At 34.4% G+C, this 25,366-nt stretch overlaps 1 protein-coding gene across 3 annotated transcripts; it reads left to right on the top strand.

The window, feature by feature from the left end:
- The first annotated feature begins 3,200 nt into the window (after positions 1-3,200).
- Positions 3,201-14,635, top strand: LOC105138979 (uncharacterized). Of its 3 annotated transcripts, XM_011045252.1 has the most exons (10): positions 3,201-3,354; positions 3,475-6,690; positions 6,727-6,985; positions 7,812-9,584; positions 9,666-9,901; positions 9,978-10,122; positions 11,814-12,012; positions 12,094-12,431; positions 12,547-13,224; positions 13,504-14,635. In XM_011045252.1, exons 2-10 carry the CDS (start codon positions 3,674-3,676, stop codon positions 14,158-14,160), a joined length of 7,302 nt encoding a protein of 2,433 aa, XP_011043554.1. In that variant the 5' UTR covers positions 3,201-3,354; positions 3,475-3,673; the 3' UTR covers positions 14,161-14,635. The 3 variants fall into 3 exon arrangements, with proteins under 3 accessions (XP_011043554.1, XP_011043553.1, XP_011043552.1); XM_011045251.1 differs by having other exon boundaries at positions 3,475-6,985; positions 12,094-12,429; positions 12,548-13,224; XM_011045250.1 differs by having other exon boundaries at positions 3,201-6,985.
- The last annotated feature ends 10,731 nt before the right edge of the window (positions 14,636-25,366 follow it).

Below are 25,366 nucleotides of genomic sequence, written 5' to 3'. Positions count from 1 at the left end.
ATTAGTGGATTCTCTAATTTTAACATTTATTTTTATCATTGTTTAATCCTCACATTAATCTTACATCTTAAAGTCTTTTTTAATTTATTGTTATTGTTGTTTATAATTTATATAGTTAACCTCCCTGTGGTTCGACCCTAGTCTTGTCAGGTTATTTATTACTTCAACACTCCTTTACTTAGAAGAAGACATCAATTTGTTGATCATATCATATATCGATTAATATTCTTGGTAAAAAAAATGACATTAGACCCATTCCACTAGAAGAACTGATTAAGATTTTATTGAGTAAAGCAAAACTAATGAAGTGTATTATGGTTAGGACAAGGTTGGATTGACAAGATAATGACGTTTTCTTAAAGTAAACACCAATATATTTGGATGAGATCCTTATGGCAATGCCTAGCATTCCACTCGAGGTAATAACCTATAAAGTAAGTTTTTGTTCGGGAGTGTGGTGAATGTTGTATTTTAAAGCGTTTTTTGCTCAAATATATTAAAGTAATATTTTTTTTATTTTTTAAAATTTATTTTTGATATAAGCACAATAGTTTAAAAATATTAAAAAAATAATTTTAAGTAAAAAACTTAAATTTTGAGCAAACAATGTTATGGCTATAATGCCAAACATATCTTAAGTATGAAAAGTGGATGTTGACTAATGAAATAAAAGAAAAAAATTATTCATTACAAAAAAAAGGGAAGAAACTAGAGAAGTTGTTGATGGTGATATTTATCGAGGTAGGGGATATCAAAACTAGTTAGAAGATGTGGTTTTGATAAAGAAAGTTAATTATAAATAAAGAATATACAAAAACTTTATTGACTTAACGAAGTATGGTTGAAGGATAACTTTCTTCTAAAAATAGATTAGTACATAAACTTCTATATTTCTTAGATGTATTTTAAGGATACCTCAAGATTTTGATGGAAGGGGATTATGAAGAAAAAAAAAGTTACTCATTACATATTAGACACTATCCACTACTATAAGCCATTTGAATTGAAAAATATAAGGACAACCTATAAGAGATTAGTGAATAAGATAAAAAAATCAATTTGTTTAGAGTATATAAACATGTTTAAATGACATGATCATCAAAAACTTATTGATAACACAACATAGCAACATATTTTACCTTAGCCTCATTGTGGGTATATATATTTTTTCAACAAAAAAATCAATATACAAGTTTTTTTAATGCCTTTTTTGTAACAGTAAATAAAAAAAAAGTTGAATATCAAATAGGAAATTAAAATATTCAATTTAAAAAAATATAAAAAAATCTGAGTTAATCAAGGTTAACTTAACAAACTTATAATTTAGGTAATGCACTCTGTTGGATTTAAAAAAAATTATTCCCAAAATTATTTTTCATATAATTATACATCAATAAGGTGCATGAGACTTTTAATATCAAATACAATTAAAAATTAAAATAGAGGTTGCATGTAGGACTGAAATAAAAAAAAAACTCTAATTTTTTTAATATTTAATAACAAAAAGAGATTTCTTTTTCAAGTAAAATAAAAAACCTTTAAAAAATAAAGAAATAATGAAATAATTTATTTTTTTAATTAAATAAAAAAATAAACAGGCTAAGGGTGTTGGGTTGCCCATGAAAAAGGCTTGACCCGCAAGCCGAACTATTTTTTTGGCTAATAATAGGAGTAGTAGATGCATCGTTTGTCCCATTTTCTAAATATTAAAGGACAACATGTTGTCTATTGGCATGGTTTCTGATGATTAAAAGGTTGCTGAAAAATTAGCTTTATGTATTATTTACTCAAAAAATCAACTTTCAACCAATTGTTTTTAGCCAAAATACTTAGAACATACTTTATATATATCTTAATAAACTCATCCATGGCTTCAAAAAATCATATAAAAACCTAAAATTAACCTAAAATAAAAAAAATCTTTCCATGCTCAAATATGTTTTTTTAGACAATTTGAAGGTGAAAAAAAATATATAAGTGGGATTCTTCTTATAAAATGAAATCCATTGACAATAAAATCAACTATTTTGGTAGACAAAATCGATGTTAATAATGATTTTTTCTCTATCACCAAATATGATAACTTTTTTTCTCATCTCTTAAACCATGGATTGAAAAATAAATAATATAAAGTTTTTGAGAAAAATGATTTTCTTTTTAAAAAATTAAAAATTAGAGCAACCTAATATTTATAATTTGAAAAGTATAAGAATTACAATAAAAAATTCACAAAAAGATTGAAAAAGCCACCAATTTTCTCATATTTTTCCTTTTAGTACCTTATCTTTTAATTTTATCATTTCGTAATAAATTAACTTAAATTTTAAGTTGACTTTCAATTTGATTCTACAATAGAGAAATAAAAATAAAGTTTTGTGATGAAAAAGAGAAGCACTATGAAAATCCACACAATAATAAGTCTATGAACCTATTTGTTTTTATATTTTAAAAGTGTTTTAGAAAAAAATTAAATTTTTTTATTTTTTATTTATTTCAAATTAATATATTTTTAGTGTTTTCAAATCATTTTAATGTGGTGATGTTAAAAATAATATTTAAAAAATAAAAAATTATTAATATTTATTTTAATATAAAAAATTATTTAAAAAATAACTACAACCACAATACTAATTATAAAATATAATAATATTGAGGTAGAAGAAGGGTTAGGAGCCGAGAATACAGAGTTTTGGAATTCATAACGAGAAGAAAGATATATTGCATCAAATAATAACTATTACTATAACTAGATAATCATCATCTATCTTCTCTTCTCATGACCAAAACCATTCTCATCATCACACATTTATTAGTAGTATAACAAATTACTTATATTAGTATCAAGATCATCATCCAATTTAATAAAAAAACATTTTTTTTATGGAAAAGAATAGCAATAGAAGAAAGTTAAAAGCAGTATGATAATGACAACAAAAGTAGGGAAGATAGAAAGCAGCAAAATTCAGGAGAAAGAAGAACGAGGAAAGCAACTCTTGTTTGTTTAGCTTGATAGGAGCCAAGAAAGGCACCGGTTGCCGCTACAGGGACTAGGATGCAAAGAACTGAACTTAAGTCCGCTAAGACATAAAAAGACACAAATAACGCAGACACAAACATAAATTAACCAGCTATAAAAGGACAAAACATATAACTAATAATTATAAAAAAAAACACTTTCCTTAATTTCACTCCCGGGTGCACTGCTTCAGTTCATTTCTGTCTTCTCTCGGTTGCTGTCTCTCTCTCTCTCTCTCTGCCTCACAGTAGTCTTCACTTTTAAGAAAAAACTTCTCTCTACCTCTTGGCTCCCGCGGCGCACGATATCCTAGCCGTTTCTAACTTACGCCCCTGGAGGTAATCCCCTTATCCTACAGCTACTCCCATTTCTTCAAACCCTAATTACACTGAGATCGTTATTGTTGTTGGTAGCTGATTAATTTCACTAATTGTGTTTAATTGTCCTTACTCGATCAGGATTACAGAGACTATCGATTCACTCTCTAGGGTTTGATTTTGCGGAGTCTAATTTTTGAATTGATACTGTGAGATCTGCTTCAATTGGAATAAAGAAGAGGAACTCTTTAGGGTTAGGGTTTTGTTGTTTTTTTGTATTTGATGCTTTGGCGGGGATCTGAATCAGAATCCTCCTTGTAATCCTGGGCCGGACCGTGAAATGGCCAATCCTGGAGTCGGGTCTAAGTTTGTATCTGTGAATTTGAATAAATCTTATGGCCAGCAACAGCAATATCACCATAATAATCAGTATAATTATGGGCAGGGTCGGGGGCGGCCTGGTGGGTCTGGAGGAGGAGGTGGAGGAGGAATGGTGGTGCTTTCAAGGCCACGTAGCTCGCAAAAAGCTGCTGGGCCAAAACTTTCTGTTCCACCCCCCTTGAATTTGCCATCCTTGCGTAAAGAGCATGAAAGGTTTGATTCATTGGGATCTGGTGGCGGGCATGGTAGTGGTGGTCCTGGAAATGGGCCTCGGCCTAGTTCTGCTGGTATGGGGTGGAGTAAACCTGCTGCAATTGCTGTGCAGGAGAAAGAAGGGTTGGATGTTAGTGGTAATAATAATGGAGTTGATAATGTAAATAATTACAGTGGTGGTGATCTGGGAGGGGGTAATGTGGGTAATGGGGTTAATAAAGCGAGCAGTGGTAGTGTGTATATGCCACCTTCTGTGAGGTCAGTGGGTCCAGATGCTGCTTCTGGCGGTCGATGGAGTTATTCAGTGGTGGAGAAAGCTGTGGTTTTGAAGGGTGAGGATTTTCCTTCATTGAAGGCAACTTTGCCTGCTGTGTCGGGGCCGGAAAAGAAGCAGAAGGATGGTTTGAGTCAGAAACAGAAGCAGGTGTTGAGTGAGGAGTTAGGTAATGAGCAGAGGGATGGATCTAGTTTAAGTAGGGTCGTTGATATGCGTCCCCAGATGCAGACAAGGAATAATTTGGGTAATGGATTGGATGAGTATGGTGGTGACAACCGACGTTTGGGTCTGGGTCGTTCTGTTATATCCGAGAAAGAGCGGAAACAGCAAGAGTACTTGTTGGGTCCTTTGCCATTAGTTCGGTTGAATCCTAGGTCAGATTGGGCAGATGATGAGCGGGACACAGGGCATGGTTTGACTGACAGGGGGAAAGATTATGGTTTTTCAAAGAATGAGGCTTACTGGGAGAGGGATTTTGATTTTCCAAGACCAAGTGTTTTACCACAGAAACCAGCTCACAATCTTTTTGACAGGCGAGGACAGCGTGACAATGAAGCTGGAAAGATTTTTTCCAGTGAAGTCACTAAGGTTGACACTTATGGAAGAGATGTCAGAACACTCAGCAGAGAGGGAAGGGAAGGAAACTCATGGAGAGTTTCTTCACCTCTTACAAAAGATAGACTCCCTACCCAAGAGGCTGGAAATGAAAGAAACAGTATTGGTGTAAGACCACCTAGTCTGAACAGAGAAACAGTCAAGGAGAATAAGTACATCCCTTCGGCTTTCCGGGACAGTTCTCAGGACAATGCTGAAAGTAGGGATGTGGGTTATGGGCAAGGAGGGAGACAGCCCTGGAGTAATACTATCGATTCTTTTGGCAGTCGGGGGCCTGAACGGAATACTCGAGAACGTTATGGAAGTGAACAATACAACAGATTCAGGGGTGATTCGTACCAGAATAACTCAGTTGCCAAGTCATCATTTTCTGTGGGTGGTAAAGGGCTTTCAGTTAATGACCCCATACTGAATTTTGGTAAGGAGAAACGCCCCTTTTCAAAGAGTGAAAAACCTTATCTAGAGGACCCTTTCATGAAGGATTTTGGAACTTCTGGTTTTGATGGACGGGATCCCTTCTCCGGGGGGCTTATCAGTTTGGTTAAGAAGAAGAAGGATATGCTTAAGCAAACTGATTTCCATGATCCTGTTCGGGAGTCATTTGAGGCTGAACTTGAGAGAGTTCAGAAGATGCAGGAACTGGAACGGCAGCGGGTAGTTGAAGAGCAAGAAAGGGTTATGGAGTTAGCTCGTAGAGAAGAAGAGGAGAGAATGAGGCTAGCTAGGGAACAAGAAGAAAGGCAGAGAAGGTTGGAAGAAGAAGCTAAAGAAGCTGAATGGAGAGCTGAACAAGAGCGACTGGAAGCCATCCGAAGGGCAGAAGAACATAGGATAGCTAGAGAGGAGGAGAAACAGAGAATGTTTATGGAGGAGGAGAGGAGGAAACAAGGTGCTAGGCAGAAACTTTTAGAATTGGAAAAAAAAATTGCGAAGAGGCAGGCTGAAGCAGAAAAGAGTGGCAATGACATTTCTTCTGGTGTTGCAGATGAGAAAATGACAGGGATGGTGACAGAAAAAGATGTTTCCAGGGCGATAGATGTTGGTGATTGGGAAGAAAGTGAAAGGATGGTGGAGAGCATCACAGCTTCAGTATCGTCTGATTCCTCAGTAGTGACTAGATCATTTGAGATGGGTTCCAGGCCTCACTTTTCTAGAGATGGCTCTTCAGCTTTTTTAGATAGAGGAAAACCTGTGAATTCATGGAAGAGAGATGTATTTGACAATGAGAACAGTGCAGCATATGTTCCACAAGATCAGGAGAATGGTCACCCTAGTCCTAGGCGAGATGCATCTGTTGGAGGGAGAGCATTTTCTAGGAAAGAGTTCTATGGAGGACCTGGATTAATGTCCTCTAGGCCTTATCATAAAGGAAGGATTACTGATCCTCATGTGGATGATCTTAGTCAACAAATTAGAAGTCAAAGGTGGAATATTTCTGGGGATGGAGATTATTTTTGTAGAAACTCAGAGATTGAACCTGAGCTTCAAGAGAACTTTGCTGACAGTGCATGGGGGCATGGTCTTAGTCAGGGCAATCCTTATCCTCAATACCATGAAAGAATGTATCAAAACCACGAGGCAGATGGGCTCTATTCATTTGGGAGGTCACGGTATCCCATGAGGCAGCCTCGTGTTCTACCCCCTCCATCTATGGCTTCATTGCACAGAAACCCTTATAGAGGTGAGAATGAACGTCCTGGTCCCTCAACCTTTCCAGAGAATGAGATGCGGTACAATCATGGAGCTAGAAATGAATCTACCATGCAGCCAAGGTATGATAGCAGTTATCAACAGAACCTTGGACGAGCTGAAATAATTTCGCAGCAAGAGAATACCGAGACTGAGGTGCAGAAACTGAACAGGAACACAAGGTGTGACTCACAGTCTTCACTGAATAGGAACACAAGGTGTGACTCACAGTCTTCACTCTCTGTTTCAAGCCCCCCTGATTCTCCGGTTCATCTTTCTCATGATGATTTGGATGAATCTGGAGATTCTCCAATGTTATCAGCTGGTGAAGGCAAAGATGTTGCCTTGTTGGGTCCAGAAAATGAATCTGCAGCCTTGCATACTGAAGCTGAGAAAGAGAATATGATGAGTGGCTCAAGTATTATCTCCAATGGGGACGATGAGGAATGGGCTGTTGAGGACGATGAACAGTTGCTGGTATATTTTCCAAAAATAAACTAGTATTGTTTGAGATTTTCTTTGGAAGTCCTTCCTTGATAAGTTTTGCTTGAGTTTGTTGCCATAGTTTTTGTTTTTGGGTCCAGAGGTATTATTTTTGTTGATTCTATTTATACTTAATTTTGTTTGCTTAAGATCTTGCAATAAACCAGTCTCTGGAGTGATAGGTTTTGTTACATAAAATTGCTGCCTAAGGAAGTTAATGTGATTGTTGTGGTTGGACTGAATGAGCTCATGACCTTGCTATGTGGTTCTTGTTACTTTACCAATCTTTTTTGTGCTGAGTTATGGTAATTCAAATAAAGATTCTTTTTGGGAGTAGAGGGCGGGGGTGGGGGTGGGTTTCAATGGAACATGCAATGGCACGGGCATTAACAAGAAGGGCTTGTTTTTGTTTCTGTGGTTCTGCTTGTTTTGCAATCTCACCTTGTGACCTGTAGTTCTAGCTTGTTAAATGTTGATGCTTCAATCTCCAACTTATTGGATACGCATCCATGTCTAAAAGATTTTTGCCTCAAGTTTTTAATTTATGGGTTACTGAATCTTGGATAGACTGTTGTGTGAATGTTGCTTTAATAATTTTTCCTGAATTTGCCACTGTCCATCATCTTGCTGTTAGTCAGTATGTACATTGCCTTTCTGCTTCTTGTTTTGGCTGTTTTTTATTTGGTTTTAGGAACAGCCTAAGATCTCTTGTATTTTCCCATTGTAGCTGGCTTTTGTCACTTGAACATCTGGATTACTGACTGTTCCTTTTTAATTACTCACCTTTGATTTATCCAAAAAATAAGATATGATGATACAGTTGCAGGAGCAAGAAGAATATGATGAGGATGAAGATGGCTATGAGGAAGAAGATGAAGTGCATGATGGAGAAGATGAAAATATTAACCTGACTCAAGATTTTGAAGACATGCATTTAGAGGATAAAGGTGCACCTGACATGATTGACAACTTGGTCTTGGGCTTCAATGAGGGTGTTGAGGTTGGGATGCCCAATGATGGGTTTGAAAGAAGTTCAAGGAATGAAGAAACCAAATTTGTGATACCACAACCTTCAGAAGAACAGGGATCTATTGATACAATGTGCAGTGATGGGCAAACCCTTCAAGTGGATGGTTCTGCTCAAGTGAATGTCGATAATTCTTCAAGAATCTTCCAAGAAACAGAGAAGGCAATTCAAGACATGGCAATTCAATCCAAAAATGCTTCTCAAACTTCAGCATCACCTGAGCTTAAGGATCCTTGTGATGCTTCTACTAGTCATGGTTTGTCCATTCAGCCCCAAATCCAATCTTCATCTGGTCAGACTGTCATGTCTAGTATTCTGTCTGTTAGTAATCTGCCAGAGGTACCTGTTAAGCTTCAGTTTGGGCTATTTTCTGGTCCTTCTCTGATACCTTCACCAGTTCCAGCCATACAGATTGGTTCTATACAGATGCCTCTTCATCTCCATCCCCCAGTTGGCCCATCCCTCACTCACATGCACCCATCACAGCCTCCTCTGTTTCAGTTTGGTCAGCTGAGGTATACACCTCCCATTTCACAGGGGGTTTTGCCTTTGAATCCTCAGTCAATGTCCTTGGTCCGGCCCAGTAATCCAAGTAATTTTCCTTTCAATCAGAATGTTGGAGGTGCTGTACCTATTCAACCTGGTCAAGACACTGTGAAAGCTGATGTTTCATCAATTTCAATGGATAACCAACAAGGCCTTCTCCCACGACACTTAGATCTATCTCATATGGCTGCGAAAGAAGGAAATTCATTGCCACTGAGAGAAAGATCTGGTAGCACTATAAAAATACTCCAGGGAAAAGGAGATCGTTCTCGCAGTGGTGATAGCAATTCTAGCACTGAATCAAGTTTTCAAGGAGAAAATTCATTTGTGAAGAATTTAAAAAATGTACCTACTCAAGAATTGGAAGGCCAGCCTCAAACTGGTGAACTATCATCTCTATCAGCTTCCAAAGAAAAATATTTAGGAGTTTCAAAGGGTCCAGGCCTAATATCAGGTGGGAGAGGGAGAAGGTATGCCTTCACAGCAAAAAATTCTGGCTCAAGATCATCATTTCAGGCTTCTGAAGTTTCTCGCTCAGATTCTAGTGGATTTCAGAGGAAACCTCGACGTCTGCGAACTGAATTTCGAGTTCGGGAAAATTCTGATAGGAAACAATCTCCTGGACCAGAGGTTGATGACAAGTCTAAAATCAGTAATGGGCGTGCTGGAGCAAGAAGCGCGTCTAGGAGGATGGTTGTTGCAAATAGACAACCAAAACAGACATTTGAATCAGAGGGCTCAATTTCAAGGCCAGTAAGTTCACGGGAGATAGATTCTCTAAGCAGGGTTGAAAAGGGAGCTGGAAAAGAATCTTTGAGAAAGATCCAGAACATCTCTCACTCCGGGGAGGATGTAGATGCTCCTTTGCAAAGTGGAATCGTGCGTGTATTTGAGCAACCTGGCATAGAAGCACCTAGCGATGATGATGATTTCATTGAGGTGAGGTCAAAGAGGCAAATGCTGAATGATCGACGAGAACAGAGAGAAAAAGAAATCAAGGCAAAGTCTAGAGTTTCAAAGGTTCTATTGCAGTTTTACTTTGAATTAGCATTTGTTGCATTAAAAACTTGTTGCTTAATTACTTCAGTTTGTTGATATTAGATGGCACGGAAACCTCGTTCTTATTTGCAAAGCGTTACTGTGTCTTCCATCTCAAATAACAATTATGCACCAGTTGGTGGAGAGGCATCAAACAGCATTTGCTCTGATTTTGTGGCTCCTCAGGGGAATGGCTTGGCAAGTGTTGAAGTCTCAGCTGGATTCAATGCACCCATAGTGTCCCAACCATTGCCTCCAATTGGAACTCCTGCTATGAAAACTGATGCTCAGGCTGTCAAGTATATACTCTTTCAAGAATTTTATGTAGCCAAACATATATATACAGACTTGTAAGTCTCATATGTTCTTCTGCAGGTCCTTCCAGACAAGCTCCTTGACTGTTGTTTCTGGTGGTGGAAAGAACCTTGCTCCGGGTTTAATTTTTGATGGCAAGAACAATGTTTTGGAAACTGCCCAAACATCTTTGCGCTCTTGGGTTAGTTCAAGAATTAACCAACAGGTATGGTCAACAGCTCTTACCATCATTTTGCCAATTACAGCGGTCAAAGTGCCATGATATTTTAATGTTACTCATGGGGTGGGTCTATATCATTTTGCATGAATACAAATCCTTTAATTTCACTGGAAATACATGATGGAAGTCTTGGTGATTACTTGAAGTTGTTCCTCTTTAGTGTAGTGGCCGTTTCTTTTTATGTTTCATTCATCGATTTTGGGTTTCTGGGTCATTCTAATCTCTTTTGAAGTTTGGTGCAGAGTTTACTGCAAAAAATCATCCTTATTTCAAGGTCTGGCTTGATGATTTTAGCATCTGTCCAGCCCTACAGATTTGATCGTCTTCAAGCCCTTAGAATCAATGCGACTCTTTTTTTTTTTATTTTTGAAGAAGGAAAGGAAGGGGGTGAGATAGAAAGGAGGATAATAAAATTTCCATTTAATTTTTTTTGCTTGTTTGTGCAAAGAGAGTGGGCGGAAAGTTCAGAGGAAAATATGTTAATTTGGAAGATCCTGTGCTTATCTTTGCTTTAAAATGCTTACAAAACAGGACAATTGTAGAGAAAGGTTGAAGATGGTAGCTTATAGGGTTAGCGTGTAGGATCTAGGGGTTTAGAAACTGAAAACAAAGGTCTGAAAGTTAATATAAAATAAAGGTAGAAAACTACTAGCTTCACAGTAATAGATTCTAACACAATGACAGGACCCCACTATCAATAACAAACCAAAGTGTGTTGTATTCATGATAATTTCATCATATACTAACTGAAACACTACAAGCATATATATATATATGCATGCATGCTTGAGTTATTCCAATCCTAATCAGATTTGGACTGATAAATAAAAAATATAAATATTCCTATTTTAACTAAGAAAGAGAAACTTAAATAGTCCTAATTAGAAGATACTTTATATTTCCTATATAGCTAGAAAAATCTCTTTGCAGGAAGTTCACTGAAATTACAAACCTGCTGTTGCTTAAATCCCTAGGCTGCATCAGTTTGCCTCTTTACCCTGGAAGTCTCACTCTCACCTAGTTTGAAAGGAACATTTTGGTGAATCCAACAGGGAAACTTCTAGTAAACCTTCCATTCATTTTTTGCTGTTTTTCTTTCTCAGATTAAACTAAAGCAATCTTTTTTAGCTCTACTTCTTTCCTCCATTTGAGACCACATTTCAGCATGCTCCACCATTTTAGTGGAAGCACATATGGGCTCCTGTCTTGTTTTATTAGTACTGTTTTCTAACTGCATACTATTCTCTCTGCAAAGCTCTGACATATGATGTGCCATCAAAGCATTTTACATCACCAGGGAGATCTAGTGCCATTAAAGATGTGCAGCATTGTCTGCCGATATCAATTTCAACTCTCACTAGTGAAGTTTTTCTAGATTTTGGTAGAGAAACTTCTGTTGATAGGCAAATAGATCTATCTTTTAGTGTCGACCATGCAGATAAACTGCAAAAAAGGTGCTGCTAGGTCATTAGAATAATCAAGTTGAAAAAAATTGTTTGATTGTTTCAAGTGGGTTTTGTATTACAGTTTGAAGGTCCATAATCTAGTTTTTCTCTTAAATAATTGTTTTGATGCCTCTTTTCATATTTTTGCAATGATTTCATTGTTATTAATCATCTGTGACCATTTGGTAAATCTGCAATTGATAACTGAAATTGATCAATTGTATCTGATAGGTTATGGCACTAACACAGACTCAACTCGATGAGGCTATGAAGCCTGTGCAATTTGATTTGCATTCATCTGTTGGTGATCCAACTAACTCAGTTAGTGAGCCCAGCTTGCCATCATCATCCCTTTCGAGCAAGGACAAGTCGTTTTCTTCTGCTGTTAGTCCAATTAATTCATTGCTTGCAGGGGAGAAAATTCAATTCGGTGGGCATTTACTTTCTTGTGTATGATCTTAGAATTACTATTAGCCTTATTTTGAAAGTTTTGCTGTTCCTTTATATTCAGGTGCTGTTACATCTCCTTCAATTCTTCCTTCTAACAGCCTCTCAGTTATCCATGGGATTGGCCCCCGTGGTCCATGTCGATCGGACATTCATATTTCTCATAATCTCTCTCCAGCTGAAAATGACCGCTCTCTTTTCTTTGAAAAAGAGAAACACTCCAATGAATCTTTTTCTCACTTGGAAGATTGTGAAGCAGAAGCAGAAGCAGCTGCTTCAGCTGTTGCTGTTGCAGCCATTAGTAGTGATGAGATTGGTGGGAATGTGCTGGGTGCAAGCCCTGTCTCTGGTTCAGACTCCAAAAATTTTGGAAGTGCTGATCTTGATAGCATATCAGCGGGTACTGATTTTGTTTTTTCCCTGCAACATTTGTTGGGAGCCTTGTATATCTGTTTCTATTTAAGAGTATTTTTTTTAAAAAAAGCTGTATTAGAGCTCTCTTTTATAATATTTGGCAGGTGCTTCTGATCAGCAATTAGCAAGTCAATCAAGAGCTGAAGAGTCTCTTACTGTGACTCTTCCGGCTGACCTTTCAGTGGAGACTCCAATTTCCTTATGGCCATCCTTGCCAAGTCCACAGAATTCTGCAAGTCAGATGCTTTCGCATGTCCCTGGAGCTCCACCTTCTCATTTTCCCTTCTATGAGATGAATCCCATGTTGGGAGGACCTATCTTTGCTTTTGGGCCACATGATGAATCAGCCTCTACTCAATCACAGTCCCAGAAAAGTAAAGCATCAGTTTCTGGTCCACCGGCGGCCTGGCAACAGCATTCTGGTGTAGACTCATTCTATGGTCCTCCAGCTGGTTTCACTGGCCCTTTCATTAGTCCACCTGGGAGCATCCCAGGGGTTCAAGGTCCACCTCACATGGTTGTCTACAATCATTTTGCACCAGTGGGACAGTTTGGACAAGTTGGCTTGAGTTATATGGGTACCACATATATCCCATCAGGAAAACAGCCTGATTGGAAGCATCACCCTGCATCTTCTGCCATGGGTGTTGAAGGGGACATGAATATGGTTTCCGCACAGCACAACCCAACCAACATGCCTACTATCCAGCATCTTGCCCCTGGTTCTCCACTTTTGTCAATGGCCCCGCCCATGGCTATGTTTGATGTTTCTCCTTTCCAGGTAGACATTTGATCTATGGAGTGGAAGCCTAGAACTATTTGGTTGCCAAAATGATGGTTTACTACCTATTCTTTTCCTTTTCTTTTTGCCAAAAACTGTCTAATCAAATGGAAGCTCTCTGTTACACATTTAGGATATTTGAATAACTTGGTTGGTACCAAAATTGGTTGACATCAATTGTTTGAAGGTTGATTAATGGTTTCTTCCATATTTGCTTATCGTGTTATCTTGCTGTTTTATTAACATAACCTAACATTTTGATTAAATTGTTTTGCCCAGTCATCTCCTGACATGTCAGTCCAAGCTCGCTGGCCTCATGTTCCTCCATCCCCTCTTCAATCTCTACCTGTGTCAATGCCATTGCAACAAGCAGAAGGTGTGCTTCCATCTCAGTTTAACCATACCCTTCCTGTTGACAAACCATTAGCTGCCAACAGGTTCTCTGAGTCTCAAACACCTGCTCCTTCTGACAATAGACGGAACTTCCCTACAACAACTGATGCTACTGTCAGCCAGTTACCAGATGAACTAGGGTTGGTAGACTCCAGTGCCACCAGCATAGGGGCTTCAACTCACAGCATTGTGGCAAGCACTATACCAGAGGCTGGCAAGACAGATGTTATGCAGAATGGCAGTGTTAGCAATGGTAGTGGCAAGAACTCCAGCTCTGCTTTGAAGACACAGCCTTTTCACCAGAAGAATAAATCTGCCAAGCATTACAATAACTCTGGGAATAATAATCAGCGTGGAGGTGGAGGTGGAGGTGGAGGTGGAGGCTCTCAGAAGAATAGTTCCGGAGGTGAATGGTCTCATCGTAGAGTGGCATACCATGGAAGGAATCATTCTTTGGGTACAGAAAAGAACTACCCCTCTTCAAAAACGAAGCAGATTTATGTAGCTAAACAGACTGCAAATGGGACATCAACAACATCATGAGGAACATCGAAGTTGATTTTCCTGGATTTTACAAGCTGAAAGCTTCGGCGATAGAAAGCATCTCTCGAGAATGAAAATTTTGGCTTACCATTGGCAGAATCTATGGTAGGGAATGGATGAGTTTTGGACTTTACGATGGTCCATAAATTGATTGATATACAGGTCTGTCTATCTAATGTGGTGTTGCCCAACGTGTTGACAATAGCTGCTTTTTTTTTTTTGTTTTTCGGTTCTCAAGACGAAGAGGGAGGTCTAGTGTGTCAGTTGGCTTGGTGCTATTATTTCAAGGTCTTGCGTATTAGTTGGGTTTGGTCCATTTCTGTCATTCGTCTTTGTTGGATTTCAGCAACCCAATTGTAATATCTTCGGATTGATGTCTTAAAATATTAGTAATCCACCAGATAGATATTCTTTTTCCACTCATGATAAATACGATGCTTTGGGAATGTTCCGACTTCCTGTCGTCTTTTCGCAGAATCACTTCGATTACAGCTATGATTACAATTTTAAGTTTATACGTGATTTAAATAAAATCCTGTCACTGGTTATTTGTTTTATTAATCCTTCATTTAGCTTTAGAGTTGAACTAAACGGTCGGCCCTCCTCTCCTTGTTGGGGCATGACGCTGCAACGATCCCTTTTGAGCATTGTGGAAGATTTTTGATTTGATAAGAGAGTTACCATCTAAATATTATTGTTATTAAGGATTCTAATTGATTTTTAAAAATTTTAGACAAAAGAAAGGTATTAGTATTTTTAATTTGTCAAACTTAAAATAAACTGTATTGTTTTTTTTTTTCTTTGTTGATTATGGTTTGATGATATTTCTATTTTATTAGCTATTATGAAGAATTTGTTATGATGATCAAACCCTAGTTTTCTAGGTTAGGGATGGGTCTAGAATGGTGAAATGTCTTTAATTATTATTATTATTTTTTAATATAAACGTGATATTTTTAGCTATTGCTTATTCCAAATCATACTTCAGATAAAATTCATTTCGGCAAAAGTGAAAAGTATATTGTCGAACCACATTAGCTAGTCTCTTTTTTCCTAAAGTTATAATAAACTATATTGTTTTTTTTTCTTTGTTGATTATGGTTTGATGATATTTCTATTTTATTATGAAGAATTTGCTATGATGATCAAACCCTAGTTTTCTAGGTTAAGGATGGGTCTAGAATGGTGAAATGTCTTTAATTATTATTATTTTTTTTAAATATAAACGTAATATTTTTAGCTATTGCTCATTCCAAATCATACTTCAGATAAAATTCCTTTCGGCAAAAATGAAAAGTATATTGTCGAACCACATTAGTTAGTCTCTTTTTTCCTAAAGTTATAATAAACTGTATTGTTTTTTTTTCTTTGTTGATTATGGTTTGATGATATTTCTGATATTTCTATTTTATTATTATTAGCTATTATGAACCCTAGTTTTCTAGGTTAAGGATGGGTCTAGAATGGTGAAATGTCTTTAATTATTATTATTATTTTTTAATATAAACGTGATATTTTTAGCTATTGCTCATTCCAAATCATACTTCAGATAAAATTCCTTTCGGCAAAAGTGAAAAGTATATTGTCAAACCACATTAGTTAGTCTCTTTTTTCCTAAAGTTATAATAATAATATATACATTACATTTAAAAACTATAAAAAGAAAGAAAGTTTTGTTCCGGTTCGGAGCAAGGACTTTGCAAAATGACTTTTCCTGCTAGGTTCAATCTAATCAATGAATTTTCAGGAAAATAAGGTTTTTGACCTAACAGAATACTGTCTCCGTAGCTATAATTTTTTGCAAATGAACCATAAATTATTAAATAATCAAGTTCAATGAAGTGTTTAATGCAAAGGAATACCAAAACCGGTCTAAACTATAGAGTTAAGGAAATGTTATTTTCAAGAACATGAAGAACATTGCCTTAGAAAACTCAACCACCGCCTAAAAACCTAGCCACTATCAAGCCTTCAAAATTGACATTTTTGAACTTTAAAACATGCTTTCTTCATTCTAACAAGTCACACTACCATAATTAAACATGTTTGAATAAAAAAACCCAACAAATAACATTAAAAACATCAAAATCATGCAAAAGACTCTAAATATCAAAATTTTCAACTTAAAACAGCCTATATATTTATGCAATTTGGATTCAAATTTGTTTTTTTAAACCTTTAATAGGACTCATCCAAAACCTAGAAACCAAGAATATACACCAGTCAACACAGAAAAATATCACAAACCTTATTGTTATATTTGAGAGATTTCAAAACCATTTTATTTAATCAAAACTCATCTAATAAACATCATCCAAGTATTTAGAAATATCAATAAACAACTCAAAGCAATATTTAAACAATAAAACAACATTTTTATGTATTTAAAAAATAATAATCAAAACTGAAGAACATCATAACACTAAAGCAATTTTAAAAACATCATTAAGCATGTAAAACAAGTTAGATGTGTGCCTCATGGACATCACCTACTAAGTTAAGTGAATGATTATACCTTCCAAAAACTCAGAATAGTTACAACCATTCTTCCTTCGAAAATCCAATCTTTTACTCTTTCTTTAACTTATCCTTTTAGCTTTTAGATGCCAATTAAACTTGATTACTAATGAGCTCCAAGAATAAGCTTTCTTCTCCTCTCTTTTCTTATTTTTCTCTCCTCTTATCTTGATTTTTAAGGGAGTATTTATAGAGTTTCAAGTTAGAATTTTGATGTATTCAATCAATTATTGATCATCATTCATTAATGTTTGGCCCTTTGATTAATATTGGAGAGTTTTGGATATGTTTTACAACTATGAGCTTTGTACATATGCTGGTTTTACAATGGTAGTTTTGTAACAAACTTAGTTTTTGGAGATTTTGGTGGTTTTTCTAAACTTTGAAGATCAAGGAGCTTATTTATGGCCTTTTGATATTGAGAGAAATGTGATCAACCTTCAATAAGAACCGACCGAGAAGGCTTGAAGTGTGAACACACAAAAAAAAATTCATGGTTTTTCAAAATAAGTATCACAACCATTGATGACCAAATTATCCACTTTCAAGGCTTTTTTGGAGCAACTCCGATGTTATCATTGTTGAAGACCACCTGCATTTAGTATAAAGGGGTGTATATCTTTTATTTGGATCCAACCTTACTTAATTTGGCGGTTTGTAGCTTCATATGCATTTACTTGAAAGTGCCAACTCGATTAGTTTAGAATATGTTAATATAGTGATGACTAATCAGGAATAAGATGTTGTTGAATTCATTAACGAAAATAGAATGTAAACATTGGATGAGAATAATTAATATTTCTAGAAGGGGTATCAAATAGTGGTGGTTACAACCCCTTAGATGGTCGAAGATGCCATATTCATTTGCTTAAAGGTGATTAGTCGTCAATTAAAATTGTTAAAAAAAAAACTAAACAATTGCTGGATGATGCGTTGTCTAGGTTAAACCCTAAAAATTAGGGATTTTTTAATATGGGATTTTGATCTTTCTAAACCAGTCTTTGATAATTTCCTGGATGTTCTAATATATTCTTCTTATTTATATTTTTTTTAGTATTTTCTCTCTTTTCTGCATGTTTATATGGGGCTCCAAAATGGATAACAACAAATGGATTCAAATTATCATGCTATTAATATACATAATAATAATAAAATAATTATAAAAAAATAAAAAAATAGGAGCGCTTGCAATTTTTTATATATTTATTTTCAAACTTTTTTGTTTAATTGAATTCTTTTCATGACATAATTAGCTAAAGTTTAGGTTTGAAATTATGATAGAAATATCAAATTACTAGTCATAGGACTAAAATGTAAAAGATGAAAAAAGGCATAGCAATCTCAAATTTGTGACAATTTTCATTTTGATACAGAAGTTTATTTTTTTCAGTCTTTGGATTAGAGAGAGAGGGGAGGGGGGTGTTGTTGGCTATGCCATTTTATGGTGAAGATACTTATTATTTTTGGTGTTAACAAGTTTTATTTAATGATCAGGGTTTGATGGTAGTGGTTTTAAACCTTCATTTTGCCTAAAAAATATACTATGCTAAATTTAGCTGATTTTTTTCTTTGGGTAATTTAAGTTATTAAATCATTTATGAAAGTTTTTAATACTATTTATTAGATGTTTTAAGATAAAAATAGGTTGAAAAATAATTTTTCAACTCAAAAAACCCTACCTTGTTTTTTCAACCACCACAATGATGGCCAGATTTTAAGGTGGCGCATAGCAGACAATGAGTTGTATATTTCTTTTTATTTTTTAAAAAATAAAGAAAGGAAGACTAGTCTCCTACCTTTTAGAAAAGTATGTTCTAGATGAGCTAATCCTTTTTTGTTTTATTTTTTTTTTAATTTCATTCCTCAAATTGGGTTTTCATTGGAGTTTTTTATTATTTTTTTCAATTTTATTTTTCAATATTTGGTTGATTTTAAATTTATCTATATATATATATATATATTTTTAAAAAATATAATTAAATTAAAAAAATATAATTAAATCTAGTGAAGTGCATGACCCGAGTTTACTTGAGTTAATTTAATATGTTCTTTTAAAAAATATCATCTTGAGATTTTTTTTAAAACCAAACCACGGTTTCATATCTTGTTCATATTGCTTTTTTACCAACGCACCTAAATGTTTTTTTGTTATTTGATTTTTTATTTTGTTTTGAACTTGTCAAATTAGCTGGGTCATGTCGAAACAATTCTCACATAATATAATTTGAAATCCATACTAGGTAATAATTTAATTTGAAATCCATACTAGAAAGAGTTGATTTAAAAGTTTTTAAACTTGACTAATCAAACTGTGTTTTATAATAACGTCAAAAAAATTCCCAACTATTTGGATTTTTTTATTTATGTTCAAGAAAAGTTTTCTCTTACCTATAGTGTAGCATGATGTAGCAACCACCTAAATAGGTTTTGTAAGTAAAATATTTTTTAAATAACATAATAATAATATTCCAATGTAAAACAAGTCTCGTAGCATATTAAGTTTAAAAAATTAATAAATATTAATGCATGGAAAGAGCTATTAATTATTTTATAATCAATACTTGCTATAAAAATATATAAAAAATTTTATTTTTTTGTTCAATTATCAATTTAATTATCTTAAAAACCATAACTACATTGAGACCAATTATTAGGTTGTTAGTAGACTAATAAGCTTGGGGTTCATATATTATTAATTTTGTTTTTATATTTCCCTCATCTTTAAATATTGTAATTCAAAATGTATATTATTCATCTGTCTGCGTTGTTAGTCCCTCAAATACCGACAATTATCATCTGACTGCTAAATTTGAAATATTATTTGCGACATGCTCCTTTGAAATCATAAAAAAACAAATAGATAAAGAATTAAAATATTTGAAAAAAATATATAAGAGGAGATGTGACTTAACTTGATAAAAGGTTGGTTCAATTTAAAAGAGAAATGCCAATCAAACACTATAAATGAGAAATTGTCAGGTAGCCTTAGTCTATTATTACAGCATCCATATACTAGAGTAATAAATACAAGACACGTATATAAAATATAATAATCTCCTTGAGATCTCGAGAAAAGTTGACTAGATGCATTTCCTCGTATTCTTTGACTTTAACTATTCATGGTACCACTTCGAGACAAAGCCAAGTGTACACGTCGACATGAAAGTACAGTCGGTTGAAGTTTGGAGTTACATAAAAGTAGATGCTTCGAACCGCGGTCGGGTGGATGGTCTGAAAAAGACTAAGAACGCGAAAACCGGCCGATTTTTTGTTTTTTTAGTACAGCCACAAAAGAACTTCAAACAGTTGTTTTTCTGACATCACTGCTTAGCTAAACTTCAAACAATCGAAGTCCTTACTGTTCCTTTGATGGCGACAATAATTTTTCTCCTAGCATCTTATAAATAGACTTTGTTTTTCGACGAAGGATGGGAAGTTTCATTTAAATCCAAATTAAGACTAACATAGATATAACGGTAGGATAAAAAAAAAAAAAAACTTTTTCCAGCCATTTAAGCCAGCGCTAACAGCTAGGAGATTGGCCCTTCGAAATGCTTGTGCAATGCATTTTGTTTCTCTCCGACCATGCACAAATTTCACCTTTTCTTCCGTATAATGAATATATTTTTATATTAAAGAATCATATTAACCTAATAATTTAAACTGTTAAAGAATAATATAAATTATATTTTAAGATTTTAATTCAATAATTTAACTTGATAGATAAGGTTTTAGGATATAATTTATATTATTCTCTAACACACCCCTTTAAGTAAAAGATCTTTGGGCTTGAACTTTATACAAATCCACATTACCTTGTACTTAATTTTTATTAAATAAATAAATATGATAAAATTCAAACTTGAGACCACTTAGTCATTAAAACTTTAATACCATATCAAAGAATCATGTCAACCTAATAGTTTAAACTGTTAGATGAGATCTCAGGATATAATTTATATTATTCTCTAACACCATATTTAATAGATTTAGCACGCAAATCAATCAGTCAAGAGAAAAGAGGAGAAGATCTAATGCCTAGAAAAAGAGAATGAGCGGACACAAAACAAAAAGAAGAGTGAGAAAAGAAAAAAAATAGTACATCAAAAACACATTAGACCTTCGATTATAACATCATTGCTACTATAAAAAAGATCTTGATAAGAGAACTTGTAGACACCATGGAAACCTACTGTACGAAGCCTGAGTGAGGCACACATGTTGTCCAAAGACAATGGATGTTCACTCACTTAGCAAATACATTGCACATGCCAAGTAATTTTACTTATAGCATCTAGGTTTTCCCTCTCTCTCCCTTTTCCCCTTACCTCTATCTATCTAATCTTACCCCAACAAACACCATTTTGTATTTTTTAAGTTGCCAGAGTTATATGCAAAAATATTTTATGAGTAATTTTTTTTTATGTATCATAATATTTTTCTATGAGATTTTTCTACATCCAATGATTATTTCCTTGCACTATCATTGGCCACCATCTCCACTAATGATGAGCATGACACAAAATAAACCGGTGACTCAACTTTCTAGAAAAGTATTGCCACTAATATCTTTATTAATGATGAATATGACACTGTAATCGATGACTTAACTTTATAGAAAAATGCTTTTTTTCTTCATGAGATAAGTTCAAAGACTAAGTGTATAAATATACTAAACCACCACGTAAAAAGGATAGACCTATTCTTTTCCATATAAATTCTAAGTTTTAGAAATTGGACTCACAAATTGAAGTAGTCTTTCATCCTGCTACACACATTCTTTCCACATATATTTCACCCCTTTTATATTTACTAACTCAAGCATCAAGTGAACATCAACTTGACCAAGGTCAAGACCAGTCAACAGCCTAGTACGCGGCCATGAAAAACCCAATTCATAGCTAAAGTTTTTCATGACTTGATCAGTGTCTCTATTCGTGAAAACTAAATAAAAAGCTAGAAAATTCTCATCCATTATGAAATGTTCTTTCCATAACTGATGGAACTTCAGTAAATAAAAGAGTAACTACCTCAAGTAAGGCATATTAGAGATGCTAATACCTTCCTTTTATGCAATCAGTCCCCTTACCCGAACTCTAAGACCAATTAGGTTTTCTAATAACCAAAATACTGGATGGTGACTCTCATTTTCTTTTTTTATTGATGAAAGAAAATAATTCCTTGTACTTTTTTCCTATACCATTCTCAATCCAAAAGGATGATCATCATAACGCTATACACGTGCGATAAAAAAGAAAACTTTAGGAAAACCAATGGTTTTTTTTTTAGTTTTCCACAAACAATTCTACTGATAATGACCTAAAAATCCAAGTATCCTAGGAATAGTGCTCTCAGGTTGGATTATCAGTTAATAAATTAATCATAGCAATCTCATCCATTCTTCCTAGCCAATATGGTTGATAACTTATATTTGATGCTTGGTAGGCCAAAAAAGTTTATGGCTAATACCTGTAAAAGATCTCTTTTGGTAGAGGTGGGGACTATCCAATGCTTAAATATGTATCTTTTTAGAGAGAAAATACAATAATATTCTAGAAAGAGATGCTTTGAAAATATATATATATATGTAATAAAGAACAAAGATTATGATCCTTTGTTTTAAAAGTCTCATAGTGTATTTATAACCTATGAGTTTTATCCTTTTTGTGAAGAGAAAAGTTTGGAATATAATTTTACCTTGATAGCTTTTAATGAGGGATAAATATCCCTTACATCTATATTAATATTTGATGAAAATATGGTGAATTATTAGATGACTTTTATACACCTAAAAGGTGTAGGGAGATTAGGGTCAAAGATGTGGAATGTAGTTGACTCTATGGAGGTTGAGCTCTTTATATAGGGTAGACCCGATAGAGGTGGGTCCTTCCATTTTTTGAATTCTAAGGAGGAGGAGTCCAACCCTTAGACCAAGAGAGAATGTGTTTATCCTTTGGGTGAGCCCAATGAAGGTCGAGTCCATCTCTTGGGTGTGCCAAAGAAAGGATGGTCATTCCATTTGATATGCCTAAAGGAGACGAAGTTATTCCTTTGGACATGCCTAATGAAGGATGCTCATTCTCATGGGCATGCCTAATGGACATTGGGTTCATTCTTTTGGGGAGCCCATGAGAAGAAGCTCATTTCCTTGTGCATGCTTAAAGGAGGATGCTCTTTCCTTTCGGCGTGCTCAAATGCTCAAGGGAGGAAAGTCATTCCCTTAGGCATGCCTAAAAGAAGAGGGTCTTTTCCTTTACTGAGTCCAATGAAGGATGGGCCCGTTCCTTGGTTGAGCCTAAGGGAGGACAAGTCAATCCTTTAGATGAGCCCAAATGAGGATGATCCTTATGGTTTTTTAAGCCTATTAAATTTAGGGTGATCAGATATTATTCAACATCTTGAAATAAAACAACAGAGATAGAAAGTGACTTATTTAGTAGTGATGATAAGTCATATGCTATTTTTTAAATTAAGCAACTTCAAACATATAAATTTTCGAGCTTAATCAATTTTTTGGGCTTAATGGCAAGGTGAAATTTTTGCTTATAGTAACCTTTTTATTTGAGAGCCAAATCAAAACATTATAATTTTTGAATTAGCCAAAAAGAAAATGTTATTACAAAGCAAATAATAGATGAATGAGAATCTTCAATCTAAGGTAACCCATCAGGAATAATATGACCAACCTACTTATCTAAAGTATGAACTGCCATTTTTTTTCATATAAGAAAGAAATAGGCCTTATTATTTCAACAACATCTTTTATAACCAAAACTATTTTACTTGGGAGCATTTTATCATTCTTGACAGATCAATATTTTTCATTTTTGTTAGGATTTGCTCTTCAAAAGAATGATAAAAAAGAATAATAACTCATTATCTCTAGGTTCATCCAAGCACCAAACCCAAGTATATGTGGGATTGACGAGTTATTAGACCTACCATCTCTAGGTTCAGCCAAGTTTTGAGTCGAGGTATATATATAGGTTTAACAAACCGCTAGAGCCACCATTTCTAAACTCAACCAAGTGTTAAGCTCAAGCATATGTGGGTCTGGTAAGTTGCCAGACCTACCATCTCTAGGCTCAGCCAAACGCTGAGCCCATAATATTTTAATGTTAGAGATATTTAATTATGAAGAGTCAAAGATATTTTATCTTAAGAAGTCATAAATATTTTTGTAATATTTTAACCTTTTCTCTTCAATAAAGAGTATGGATAAGCTATAAAACAAGGACGGATATCCTTTAAGGGGGGTTTGGTTTTTCTCCACAAAAATGGCATATCTATTTTAGAGCTTTCTTCTAAAATATGACTGTTTTTTTCTCCCAAACTATATTCATTTAATCATTTGATAGTCATTAAATATGTAAGAGGAGACCTTTTACATGTATCAAACATGATCAACTAACCACCTTGCTAAGGATGGATAGATCAAATCGCTAGAATTAAAATGTTAACTAAATATCCCAAATACCACCTTGCCTTACAAGCCTTTGGCATAAACTGGACCTTGTCACTTATTAAAGGCATTTATGGTAGGTATGAAATTTGTTGCAAAGTATATATTGGCTTTGCAAAAAAATAAAATAAAATTATGAATTAAAAAAATAGAGTTAAATATATTTAACCTATTTAAGTTCGTGTTTTAATTTGTTCAGCAACTTATTTTGCATGTTAAAAAGTGATCAAATCCATTTACATGTAAAACTTAAAACTAGTGGCCTTTGACTAGGAGAATTTTTAGATTGTAGTGTGATTAATACTTAAAAGTGTATTTTTATTAAGGTTTTATATTACCATTTTGCACTTGAAGTGTCAATAACTCCTTAACTAAAGCATGCTTTATAATAACAAGTTTTATTCTATAAGATACATTTTATTTATGGTAAATGTTCATTCTAAATGCAGGCCTATCATATAAATAAAAGAATTGATTGATGAGTTGAAGTACTGAAATTGAAAGGACAAAGTGCGGGTGAAGCTTAGAAAAGAGATGCTGGTTTAGTCCAAACTAGAATACTGTTCGGTATTTGGATCATAACTGGAGCTATAGAATTTGGATTTAGGTCTGCTTTATATGGATAGAAAGTTAAGATATAGGCCTAAAACTTTCATAGGAAGGTAAGACTCAATTCTACTTTTTAGAAGTCTAAATCTTAGCAACAACGTAGAAGTCTAAATTTGTCTTATAGCCCAGACACTGTTCAGTTTCAATTCATATCTTGAGTTCTAGAAGCCTAAATAACCTCAATTGTTTTTTCTTGGAAAGCTGATATAATTTTCTAGAACTTTCATGGTAAGGTTGGTTCAAATTCGGACATTAACAATGATGTTTTTGATAGATAAGAAGATAAGGATTGTCACAAAGTCAAGATGTGGCTACCCACTCAACAATTAGTTATCAAATCAATAGTTCTTAATTTTTACTTATAAAAGGAGGCATTTTCCATGCATTTAGACATCTTGGTTTTTAGATTAAGATCATGCTCTTTATTTCTTTTTTTATATTATTATAATATTTAAGTTTTGTTTCATGTTATATTTTCATTAATCTCTTGCATCTAATCTTAATATTTATTTTTATCATTATATGATCCTTATATTGATCTTTCATCTTAAAGTTCTTATTAACTTCTTTATTATTATTATTATTATTATTATTATTATTATTATTATTATTATTTAG

This window comes from Populus euphratica, unplaced genomic scaffold, assembly GCF_000495115.2.
Source record: "Populus euphratica unplaced genomic scaffold, PopEup_1.0 scaffold188.1, whole genome shotgun sequence".
Taxonomy (NCBI): domain Eukaryota; kingdom Viridiplantae; phylum Streptophyta; class Magnoliopsida; order Malpighiales; family Salicaceae; genus Populus; species Populus euphratica.
This window is presented reverse-complemented; position numbering and strand designations above follow the sequence as displayed.

Coding starts and splice junctions, on each gene's coding strand:
- LOC105138979 (XM_011045250.1), top strand. CDS start 3,674: ATGGCCAATCCTGGAGTCGGGTCTAAGTTTGTATCTGTGAATTTGAAT. Junction 6,986..7,811: donor AGGACGATGAACAGTTGCTG/GTATATTTTCCA, acceptor ATGATGATACAG/TTGCAGGAGCAAGAAGAATA. Junction 13,225..13,503: donor TTGATGTTTCTCCTTTCCAG/GTAGACATTTGA, acceptor TGTTTTGCCCAG/TCATCTCCTGACATGTCAGT.